The sequence below is a fragment of the Staurois parvus genome, unplaced genomic scaffold (genome assembly GCF_062004578.1).
Source record: "Staurois parvus isolate SC_StPar_1 unplaced genomic scaffold, SC_StPar_1.0 ptg000017l, whole genome shotgun sequence".
Classification (NCBI taxonomy): Eukaryota; Metazoa; Chordata; class Amphibia; order Anura; family Ranidae; genus Staurois; species Staurois parvus.
In genome coordinates, this window is record NW_028317813.1 from 8,155,640 (window position 1) to 8,168,457 (window position 12,818).

General features: G+C 44.6%; 1 protein-coding gene across 4 annotated transcripts in view; it reads left to right on the plus strand.

Moving 5' to 3' along the window:
- The first annotated feature begins 3,903 nt into the window (after positions 1 to 3,903).
- The window catches only part of DRC2 (dynein regulatory complex subunit 2), a 60,842-nt gene continuing 51,927 nt past the window's right edge, over positions 3,904 to 12,818 (plus strand). Inside the window, exons 1-3 of one of the 4 annotated variants that reach the window (XM_089679408.1) lie at positions 3,904 to 4,032; positions 10,317 to 10,398; positions 11,660 to 11,811. In XM_089679408.1, coding sequence (XP_089535534.1) covers positions 11,671 to 11,811 — 141 coding nt within the window. In that variant the 5' untranslated portion in view covers positions 3,904 to 4,032; positions 10,317 to 10,398; positions 11,660 to 11,670. Of the gene's footprint in view, positions 4,033 to 4,080; positions 4,100 to 10,316; positions 10,399 to 11,659; positions 11,812 to 12,642; positions 12,729 to 12,818 lie in introns of those variants that run through there. The other 3 variants (XM_089679416.1, XM_089679424.1, XM_089679434.1) reach the window with 3 other exon arrangements.

Genomic DNA, 12,818 nt, shown 5'->3' on the forward strand with positions numbered 1-12,818 from the left:
TCATTTTATCTAAAGACACCCCCTGTATAAATGTCTATGAGAACTGCTAGGTACAGAAGGCACCTCCTGCATAAATGTCCATGAGCACTGCTACGTACACAAGGCACCCCCTGCACAAATGCTTAGGAGTGCTGCTCAGTACACAAGGCACCCCCTGTATAAATGTCTATGAGAACTGCTACGTACACAAGGCACCCCCTGCACAAATGCTTAGGAGTGCTGCTCAGTACACAAGGCACCCCCTGTATAAATGTCTATGAGCACTGCTGAGTACACAAGACACCCCCTGTATAAATGTGAGCGGCACAGTGGCTAAGTGGTTAGCACTTCTGCTTGGCAGTACTAGGGTCGCCGGGTCAAATCACAACCACGGCACCACCTGCCTGGAGTTTGCATGTTCTCCCTGTGCCTGCGTGGGTTTCCTCCAGGTACTCCGGTTTCCTCCCACACTCCAAAGACATGCTGGTAGGTTAATTGGCTCCTGTCTAAATTGGCCCTACTATGTGTATGTATGAATGTGAGTTAGGGACCTTAGATTGTACGCCCCTTGAGGGTTAGGAACTGATGCGAATGTACAATATATATGTAAAGCGCTGCGTAAATTGATGGCACTATATAAGTACAATAAATAAATGTCTATAAGCACTGCTGTGTACACAAGACACCCCCTGTATAAATGTCCATAAGCACTGCTGAGTACACAAGACACCCCCTGTATAAATGTCTATAAGCACTGCTTAGTATACAAGGTATCCCCTGTATAAATCTCTATGAGCACTGCTTAGTATACAAGGTATCCCCTGTATAAATGTCTATGAGCACTGCTGAGTACACAAGACACCCCCTGTATAAATGTCTATGAGCACTGCTTAGTATACAAGGTATCCCCTGTATAAATCTCTATGAGCACTGCTTAGTATACAAGGTACCCCCTGTATAAATGTCTACAAGCATCACTGTGTACACAAGGCACCCCCTGTATAAATATCTATGCTCAGTACACAAGACAACCCTGAACAAATGTCAATGAGCACGGCTTTGTACAGAAGACACCCTCTATATAAATGTCTATGAGAACTGCTGTGTACACAAGGCATCCCTGTATAAATGTCTATGAGCACTGCTGAGTACAGAAGGCACCCCCTGTATAGATCTCTATGAGCATCGCTGTATACACAAGGCACTCCCAGTTTAAAACCACTTGCCTACCGGGCACTTTTACCCCTATCCTGCCCCGGCCAATTTTCAGCTTTTAGTGCTATCGCACCTCGAATGACGATTGCGTGGTCATGAAACACTGTACTCAAATGAAAGTTTTATCATTTTTTCCACACAAATAGAACTTTCTTTTGGTGGTATTTAAATCACCACTTGGTGTTTTATTCTTTGCAAAATAAAAGAAAATAAAGACAGAAAACTTTGAAAAAATAAACTGTTTTTCTTAGTTTCTAATATGAAATTTTGCAAACAGGTAATTTTTCTCCTCCACTGATGTGCATTGATGAAGAGCCACTGATGGGCACTAATAGGTAGCACGAATGGACCCTGATTGGCCTTATTAAGCAGCACTGATGGGCACTGTAGCAAATGTACGTACAGAAATGGACATCCATGTTGCTAAAGGTCCTCCATCTTGTGTCATACTCACTCCAAATCAGTACCCCCTCCCTTTTTTGTTGAATGGCATGTGGTCTGGTGTGGCTGAGTTCAGGAGTGAACAGGGCACAGCTGGATACACTTCATGGTTGTAAACCCAATTAGCTGATGCCATGGTGTCTGTCTGACTCTTGCTCTGAATGCTCTGAGCTACTCGTAAAGCTATAAACCCGCCAGTCACTGGACTTGAAAGCATTCTGGAATAGCAGTAAAACATACATCTCATTTGGAAACCACTTTTTCATACAATCTCATAACTTCTCATAGGAAATACATACAATATAACAAAAACATATATTCAGACAGGTCAGTTTAATGCGAGTCACCTGATACCTTACATCCCTAGATTACGCCTACCTGTGAGCAGAAAGCGATATCTCCTTAACCGCCCAAAGCAAATATGTCATATCTGGTGTCTGGACGTTCAGAATATCATTCTGAATATTATCCTACCAGTGGCTAGGCTGCTACATGCACCTATGGAAGGTTATTTACCATGATATAAACTGCGAGGGATTTGGTCATAGCCTGAGTTCCCTACCTAAACACCCCTCCCCAAATGAGGCGATTGGTTCTCTGCTTTAAGGAGACACCCTGCTGGGTTCCTAGAAAAAGGCTGTTATGCCTGGGGAAGGAAGATGAAGAGATTCTCTTGTTTAACATCAGGAATCAACTTTGGGAGAAACGGTACCAGGGGCGGACTGACCAGTCGAGCACTGACCGAGGGCCCAGGGTCAGTAGGGGGCCCAATGAAATCCCCCTGCTACCTTTTATAGGCTTTTTTGGGTGTGCTTTGAGTGTGGTCAAGGACACAGGGGCTCCATGATCCCCTATTGGCCGGGGGCCCCCACGAGTTCAGTCCGTTCCTGAACGGTACCCTTTTGTTCAGGACACTTGAATCTGCTTAAACCAAGTACTCTGGCAAGTATTCTACCCTTCTAAACTTCTTTCTGTTCTCTTTGCTGTGTTATTGCTCTCTGTATTTATATATATATAGGCTACATCTTTTTTTGTAAATATTTTTATTGCACCATTTAGACCTTTTTAGTAATAAATCCTATTTTCTGAAAAGTGTTGAACTGTTTCTAAAGTTCTTTCATGCAAACAAAGAATCCCTGTCTCTGAAGAGCGCTACTGTGTGTTTTAAACTTCTGCATACATCTGCCTGCGGTGACAGTGTGTATACAGATGCTTATTCAAACATCATAGTGTTTCTGGCGAGTTTCCTCCTCCGTACAAAAAGGTGGCGGTGGCAGTGTGAAGGGTTAATTGTGTAATTAACCTGACCCAGTAACAATCGCTCTCAGGCTGCAGGTACATAGATTGTGGTCCAGTGAGCTGGAAAATCTTTGTGCAGGGTGCAGGTGAGCGTGGCATTGTTACACACGTGACAGCACGGTTTTAGAGTGGCTAGTCCTTCGGTCACAAATTGGTGAGAAGGGCTGGGGTCTGACACCGCACCCATCACAGGCACTGTTGGACCTACACTGATAATCAGTGCCCTGATTATCAGTGTATGTCTCCTTTCACACTTGCCGGTTATCGGCAGTATGTTCCTCACGCTGAGTACACAAGGCACCCCCTGTAAAAATGTCTAGGAGCACTGCCGTGTACACAAGGCACCCCCTGTATAAATGTCTATGAGCATCGCTGTGTACACAAGGCACCCCCTGTATAGATGTCTATGAGCATCGCTGTGTACACAAGGCACCCCCTGTATAAATGTCTATGAGCACTGCCGTGTACACAAGGCACCCCCTGTATAAATGTCTATGAGCACCGCCGTGTACACAAGACACCCCCTGTATAAATGTCTATGAGCACCGCCGTGTACACAAGGCATCCGTGTATAAATGTCTATGAGCACTGCCGTGTACACAAGGCACCCCCTGTATAAATGTCTATGAGCACCGCCGTGTACACAAGACACCCCCTGTATAAAGGTCTATGAGCACTGCCGTGTACACAAGGCACCCCCTGTATAAATGTCTGAGCACCGCCGTGTACACAAGGCATCCGTGTATAAAGGTCTATGAGCACTGCCGTGTACACAAGGCACCCCCTGTATAAATGTCTATGAGCACCGCCGTGTACACAAGACACCCCCTGTATAAATGTCTATGAGGACAAACAGCAGCATTCCCAGCACATGTATGAACACCACTTTGCTGCCCCCTATCAGCCATTCACAGTGCACGCTGCACACAAACCTGCCTCCAACCGCATCTGACTAAAATGACCCGGGGCACCACGTGACGTGACGTGTGCGGCACATCCTACAGACTTGCCCCCTTATACGTATCTGTTGCTAGGAGACGGTAGGAAACTTCTGATTGCCTGCACAGCGGAGAGGTACCGGGAGATCGTGGCGAACTGGTAAATGGGTCCTGGAGGGGTCGTTTATGTAAAGACAGCTTGGTAGTGTGACTATTTCCGGGACACGGTCAGTGACATCTGGTGCAGTTACTGTCAGCTGGATGTATTATCCGCATGTTGTCGTCCTGTTCATTCCTATGTGCTCAGTTCGTACTAATGTCATGACGTTTTCATACAGGACTTGTCCGTCTTGTGTCTGAGCTCCCTGAGGGCCCATTCACACTGTAGTGTCGTGCTAACCTGCAGCAACGTGCACTGCATTCTCCATAGCACCTCAGTGTACATGGGGCATGATGCACCTTATTTTGTCTTTTCAAATACATCAGCTGGCTTAACACACCATGTCACCGTGCGACTATTAACGCGCCACGTCACCGTGCGACTATTAACGCACCACGTCATCGTGCGACTATTAACGCGCCACGTCACCGTGCGACTATTAACGCGCCACGTCACCGTGCGACTATTAACGCGCCACGTCACCGTGCGACTATTAACGCGCCACGTCACCGTGCGACGCACCACGTCACCGTGCGACTATTAACGCACCACGTCACCGTGCGACTATTAACGCACCACACCACCATGCGTGTATTAACGCCCCACACCATCATGTGACTATTAACGCCACATCACCATGCGTGTATTAACGCGCCACATCACCATGCGTGTATTAACGCGCCACATCACCATGCGTGTATTAACGCGCCACATCACCATGCATCTATTAACGCGCCACAGCACCATGCATCTATTAACGCGCCACAGCACCATGCATCTATTAACGCGCCACAGCACCATGCATCTATTAACGCGCCACAGCACTCCCTGGTGTCATGTGACTCGCTAGTGGTACAAGGTCTCAGGTGTGAATGGGGAGCAGGTGTGTTATCGCTCTCACTCTCTCATACTGATCACTGGAAGTTCAACATGGCACCTCATGGCAAAGAACTCTCTGAGGATCTGAAAAATAGAATTGTTGCTCTACATAAAGATGGCCTAGGCTATAAGAAGATTGCCAAGACCCTGAAACTGAGCTGCAGCATAGTGGACAAGACCATACAGTGGTTTAACAGGACAGTTTCCACTCAGAACAGGCCTCGCCATGGTCAACCATAGGAGTTGAGTGCATGTGCTCAGCGTCATATCCAGAGGTTGTCTTTGAGAAATAGACGTATGAGTCCTGCCAGCATTACTGCAGAGGTTGAAGGGGTGGGGGGTCAGCCTGTCAGTGCTCAGACCATATGCCACACACTGCATCAAATTGGTCTGCATGGCTGTTGTCCCAGAAAGAAGCCTCTTCTAAAGATGATGCACAAGAAAGCCCGCAAACAGTTTGCTGAAGACAAGCAGACTAAGGACATGGATTACTGGAACCATGTCCTGTGGTCTGATGAGACCAAGATAAACTTTGGTTCAGATGGTGTCAAGCGTGTGTGGCAGCAACCAGGTGAGAAGTACAAAGACAAGTGTGTCTTGCCTACAGTCAAGCATGGTGGTGGGATTGTCATGGTCTGGTGCTGCATGAGTGCTGCCGGCACTGAGGAGCTACAGTTCATTGAGGGAACCATGAATGCCAACATGTACTGTGACATGCTGAAGCAGAACATGAACCTTTCCCTTCGGAGACTGGGCCGCAGGGCAGTATTCCAGCATGATGACAACCCCAAACACACCTCCAAGACGACCACTGCCTTGGTAAAGAAGCTGAGGGTAAAGGTGATGGACTGGCCAAGCATGTCTCCAGACCTAAATCCTATTGAGCATCTGTGGGGCATCCTCAAACGGAAGGTGGGGAGCGCAAGGTCTCTAACATCCACCAGCTCCGTGATGTCGTCATGGAGGAGTGGAAGAGGACTCCAGTGGCAACCTGTGAAGCTCTGGTGAACTCCATGCCCAAGAGGGTTAAGGCAGTGCTGGAAAATAATGGTGGCCACACAAAATATTGACACTTTGGGCCCAATTTGGACATTTTCCCTTAGGGGTGTACTCACTTTTGTTGTCAGCGGTTTAGACATTAATGGTTCTGTGTTGAGTTAGTTTGAGGGGACAGCAAATTTACACTGTTATACAAGCTGTACACTCACTACTTTACATTGTAGCAATTTCTACAGTGTTGTCAATAAAATATTTACAAAAATGTGAGGGGTATCCTCACTTCTGTGATGTACTGTGTGTGTGTATATATATATATATATATATATATATATATATATATATTTGAAAATCGATCACTCCTGATATACTGACGGCCCATCTCATTTCTTGAGGCCCAAAAATGCCAGGACAATACAAATACCCCTAAGTGCTCATTTGGTAAAATGGACAGTCAAAGGCATTTAGTGAGAGGCATGGCAAGTTTTTTGAAGTTGTAATTTTTTTCACTATTTTTAGAATGTGAAGAGATTAAAAATATTTTTTTTTCACAATCTTTTTTTTTAAATTGTCACCAAAGTAGTACAGCATCACCATAGAAGTGGTATGGCATTGATAAGGGACAGTGACTGGTGAGAGTATGTATGTCTATTTTGTGTTTTTTTTTAGTTTTTAATAATTTTTCCTTTTTTATTACAATATTTTTCTTTTTTTCTGCTATGACCGGAGCAGTACAGTGTTAACACAGTGACACTGTACTACTCTGGAGAGGTGATCAACATTTTTTTTTTACACACTGTAATTGGTTCTAACTATATGATTATCACTGTTATAAGCAATCATTTTTTAATGGCATCCATTCATCCAGTGTGTACTATTGTGAAGCTGTGATTGGCCACAGCTATCACATGGTGCAGATGCACCGTGATTAGTCCTATCTGTACCATGTGATCACTGTGTCCAATCACAGAAATCAACATAATAATACACAATGAATGGCTATAAATAAAACCTATTCATTGCGTACAACTGTCATGTGGTCTGCTGTAATTGGTCACAGTGATCACATGGTACCGGCAGCGGCCTGGTACAATGATTTGTCATTCGCTGTGTCCAGTGGACACAGCGGATGACAGATCGCACCACAGCATGGCCCCTGGGGCGCAGGATGTCAGTGCTACTCCTTGGCCATCATTGTATTATAGGATGGGTGGGAAGCGGTTAAAGGCCAAATCCATGAAACTTGAATGTGGTCCTTTGCAATGAGGCTGTGCCTGCTCTGCAAGGGTTAATTGCTCATTTAGTCTATGGGAGAGTAAAAATGCTTTTACTTACCTGATCCTCTACTCCCCACTGCTCCAACAGTGGATTGTCCCTCAGTGTCATCACGTTCAGTGAGGACTATGGACCTTGCATTGGTCTTGAGGGTTTCAGGACCTTGGACCGCTGGAGTATGGGGGAAAAGACACAGTGGGGACCAGTCCAGCAGCACGGAGGAGCAGGCAAGTAAATCTACTGTAACAAGTCTCCTGGACCTAAATGAGATTGTAACAGTGCAGGCTCAGCTGGTTTCCCATTTTGCATATGGGGGCCCCCTCCCCTAGACGCCACATATATATATATAGCCCCCCATATGGCCATCCTTTACCAGCTACATGCATGTATTGCCTACCCATTGGCCATCCCTGGGCTGTTGTTCTGTTGGCCAGTGAACTGTTTCCAATGACTGGGATTTATCTACTCCTATTTTAAATTACCCTTTTTTTTGCAATGAAGGCTTTTCAGTAAAGTTCTTTTTTGAATGAAGTTCTTGTTATTCTGTCAGCGTCTGTCTTGTATAATTTGAAGTATAGGTAAGCATTTCTATTTCACAGTGGTTCATAGGTCTGTGAGTCAGTACTATTTCTTTGGAATTTGTATTTACACTATCTGGCCATTTTAAGGCTATATTCACATTGTGCATGGTGGCAACGCAAGCAAAATGCGTGCTTTCCCGCAACACACAAAACACATTTGTGTGTGGCAGAATGAATAGTAGCAAGCACCATTCTTTTTGGTGTGGTGCAATTTTATAAAAATGGGCTGTCCTAAATGCGACACATGGAATCACGTAATAAACACAGACCCTCCATTGCACCTGCATAGGTGTGAACGTAGCCTGTACTGTCCCTCTACATATGCTGCACTGAAAAAAAGGAACACATATTTATTAACTTGCAAAAATGCAGGTAAATATTTCACTAACCCATTTTGGCTCAACAAAGTTGGCTGTCTCACCTAAGTAACATGAAGTAATATTATGACTGATATATTTACTGATACTATCCTATAAAATTTTCCACTTGTATACAACATAGAAACTGTGACTATTAAACAGTTACTTAAAAGCCCAACCCGAGGTGATAATATTTTAGATTTAGTACTGACAAATGGGGATCGATTGCCTGATGTTGAAGTGGGAGAAAATTTGGGTTATGGTGATCATCAGTGTGTTTGGTTTGATATTAAAACAAGAACTTAAAAATCATGTACAAAAACAAAAGTTTTAGGTTTCAAAAGGACAAATTTTGCTAAAATTGGGAAATTTCGAAAAAAAATAATTGAAAGGTTAGAGTAAAATGAGAGTAGTAAGTAATCAGTGGGCACCGGTAAAGTCTACCATCCTGGAGGCAACTAGACTATATGTCAGGCAGATTAGTAAGAATAAATGGAAGAAAAAAAACAATATGGTTCACTAAAGAGGTAATTAAGATAGTGAAAGAAAAAATTCCACATATAGGACAGGGGTTTTAAGTTAAAATTCCAGGAGGTCCAGTCATTAAAATTTTCTTTTGGCTGGGGTCTGAATCTCAAGCTTGTACTATGACATCAGAGTGCCCTCTTGCATCAGGTGTCCTCATCAAAGTGCCCACTTACATCAGGTTTCTGCAGCAGAAGGCCCCCTTACATCAGTTGTCCCCATCAGAGTGTTACATTACATAAGGTTCACCCATCACAATGACCCCTTACATAGGATGTCCCCATCAGAGTGCCTCCTTACATCAGATGTCTCCATCAGATCAGGTGTGCCCATCAGAGTGCCCCTTTACATCAGTTGTCTTCATCAAAGTGACCCTTTCCATCATATTTCCCCATCAGAGTGCCCCATTCCATCACATGGCACCATCAGGGTGCCCCTTTCTATAGTATGCACCCATCAGAGTGCCCCTTTCCACAATATGTACCCATCAGAGTACCTCTTAACATAATATGTGCAAATTGAAGTGCCCATTTAACATAATGTGTGCTCATCGGAGTGCCCCCTTAACATAAAATGTGCCCATCAGAGTGCCCCCTACATAAAGATGCCCATCAGAGTGCCCCCTTAACATAAAGGTGCCCATCAGAGTTTCCCTTAACATAAAACATGCCCATCAGAGTGCCCCCTTGACATAAAACTTACCCATTAGCATGCCCCTTATTTTCTGTTAAGAGGCATGCTGATGGGCACATTTTATGTTAAGGGGCACTCTGGTGGGCACAACATAAAATGTGCCTATCAGAGTGCCCCTTAGCAAAAAATATGCCCATCAGCGTGCCACTGTAAATCTTTTTTGAAGTAGAAACACACCCTATCTTAAGGGCAGGTAGGGAGCGGGAGCCGGCAAAGATAGCAAGCTGCAGGGGGTGGAGAACCTTGCTGAAGGCTTCAGGGCACACGTCACACCATACCCTGCGGGCAGTCAGGGAGCGGGAGCGATGCCGAGCTGCAGGGGACAGGACGCACACTTGACGTCATCGGTTGCTGGAATGCCCTCAGTCCCAGCAACGAATGACTGCTGAACAGAGGGGATATGGAAATTTAGTCTGTTGGGTTAACAGTTTGGACTGGAGCATCGCTCGGTCCGTATTCGGCCCATGGTCCGCCATTTAATGACGGCTGATATAGGAGATTCAAGGAAACGGGGTGTAGCTGACAGAGAAGATTATAAAATAGAAAAAAGGAGACCAAACATTATCAGTGTTGGCAAAGCCCAGAAAGACGAGAAAATTGCTAAATCTATTAAGAAAGGAGATGAAACCTTTTTTAGGTTCATCAGTGATGGAATTTAAAAATACAATATGTCACTATAATGAAAACTGGGCACAGCACTTATATTGAGGGAGACCAGGATGTAGCAAACCATTTAAACAATTCTGTCCAGGCTTCTCAGAAATAAATTGTACTAACAATTGGGGAATCATATTGATTCTAGTAAAGACGGTTAACTTTTAGCATTTCTGAAGACACAGGTAGCAGAGGAACCTGGCTTGGTTAAAGATTAACAAGGCCATGGGCCCTGATGGTCTTTATCCCAGAGTTTTAAGAGAACTTCAAGGTATAGTTGTTGGATCTTTAACTGATCTTTTTAATCAATCTCTTTTAACAGGAGAAGTTCCCCATGACTGGCGGACAACTAATTTTGTACCTATCCACAAGAAGGGCAGCAAGGTAGAAGGTGGCAATTAGAGGTCAGTGAGTTTAACATCGGTTGTAATCAAGTTAATGGAATCACTAGTGAAAAGAAGGATCATTGATTACTTAAAAACACACAACTTGCTGGACCCAAAGCAGCATTGCTTTACTGAGGGCAGATCATGTCAGACTAATCTGATTGAAATTTTTTTTACTATATTACCAATATTTTGGACCAGGGTGGTGCTGTGGATATAGCATTATCTTCATTTTAGCAAGGCATTTGATACAGTTTCACATAATGATCTAATGCAAACGTTGTACAAGCTAGGACTTCGCCCTTGGGTGGTTCAGTCGATATGCAGTTTGCTAAAGGATGGATACCAGAGGGTGGTTGTAAATGGGGTTCATTCATAAAAGAGGCCAGTCATTAGTGGTGCACCTAGTGGTGGTCCTGTTCTATTTAATCTATATGTAAGTGATATAACTAAAGGTTTGTTGGGTAAGGTATGTCTTTTTGTTGATTATACAAAGATGTGTAATAAGGTTAATATCCCTGGAGGTGTCTGTAACATGGAATATGATTTGGCATTGGAAGATTGGTCAAAGCAGAGGAAAATGCAGTTCAGTGTTTCTAAATGTAAATCATTTAGGGTACAGTGTTGGCCAGCACTACAGAGGAAAAAGATTTGGGGGTACTTATTCCAGATGATTTCAAAATGAACAATGTGGCCAGGCGGTGGGAAAAGCAAATAGAATTCTAGGATGCATCACTTGAGGGGTTATGGTAACCTTACTTACAAAAAGATATTGATAAGACAGAAGGAGTCCAGAGATGGATAACAAAAATCGTAAAGGGTCTGAGAGATAAAACATATCAAGAGCGACATCTGGAACTTAACATGTGCAGTCTGGAGGAAAGAAGGGAAAGGGGAGACATGACTGAAACCTTTAAATATATAAAGGGGTGAATAAGGTTCAAGAGGGCAGTATTTTCAATATGAAACCAAGATCAAGAACACGGGGAAATGACCTCAAGCTAACTAGAGGAAAGTTCAAAACTAATCTTAGAATGTACTATTTTGCTGAAAGAGTAGTGGATGCTTGGAATAAACTTCCAGTAGAGGTAGTAAGTCAGTCAACTGTAAGTGGTTTAAAACATGCTTGGGATAAACATGGATCTATATTCAGACAACATTTAACAAAACAAGCAAAAAAAAAAAAAAAACGGGCACACTTGATGGACTTCTTGGTCTTTTTTCTGCTGTCACTTTTTTGTTTCTAATTACTGTTTTTAATTTCACATTGCTCTTCTAGATTTAGCAACCATGCCAAAAAAAGGCGGCAAAAAATCAGGCAAATTAAGCCGTATGACTGAAGAAGAACGGTTATTGTACATGCAGCAGAAAATGATGGCAGAGGAGGAGCAGAATAAGAAGAAACAGGACATGTTGATGCAATTTCTCAAAGTAAGTAATAAGAAACTGTGACGGATGTGTAGGTGGGACAGAACACACGCGGAGAGCAGTGGGACACACAAGGCTTTTATTGAGTGATTTTGAGGGCACATGATGGGTATAGCAAGGTTCTGGCAAAACAAAGGTTAAGTCCATACCACAGGGTGGGGCACACGACAAGGATCACCGAGTTCTGGCAGCAAGGGGGGTTAGTCTGTAGGACCATCTGGGCCCCCAACAGGAAGGCAGGCTCTGGCAGGCAATGGGGTAATTCCAGGCAGGCACACAACAGGGAGGCAGGCTCTGGCAGGCACTGGGTTAAGTCCAGGCAGGCATAGAACAGGGAGGCAGGCTCTGGCAGGCAATGGGTTAAGTCCAGTCAGGCACACAATAGGGAGGCAGGCTCTGGCAGGTAATGGGTTAAGTCCAGTCAGGCACACAACAGGGAGGTAGGCTCTTACAGGCAATGGGTTAAGTCCAGGCAGACACACAACAGGGAGGTAGGTTCTTGCGAGCAATGGGTTAAGTCCAGGCGGGCACACAACAGGGAAGCAGGCAATGGGTTCAGTGCAGGCGGGCACACAACAGGGAGGCAGGCTCTGGCAGGCAATGGGTTAAGTCCAGGTGTCCTGGGAGGGAGAAGGGCTGTAGGGTCCAGCCGCAGCACGAGACCTCTCGCAGCACACTAGCTTGCAAGGAGCGAGCAGGGGGGAAACTCTCTGTGCTTGCGTCCTGCTCCAGTATTTATCTCCAGAGCAGAATGCTCCCAGGGTGCCAGGCAATGGCCGCCCTGACGTTGGGTTGCCACGGCAACAAGCCCTGCCCCTCTCTCTGGCCATGTACAAGGAGTGCGGCCTTTGTCTCCAGCTGTCAGGAATCTAGGAATGACCAGAAAGGTGTGGACTGACACAGGGAAACGCAGGCCTCAGGTACAGTATAATACAGTTTATTAGCCACCCAGATATATATATATATAAACGCACAGTGAGCAAACCAACCTTCCAGATATATATATAAAC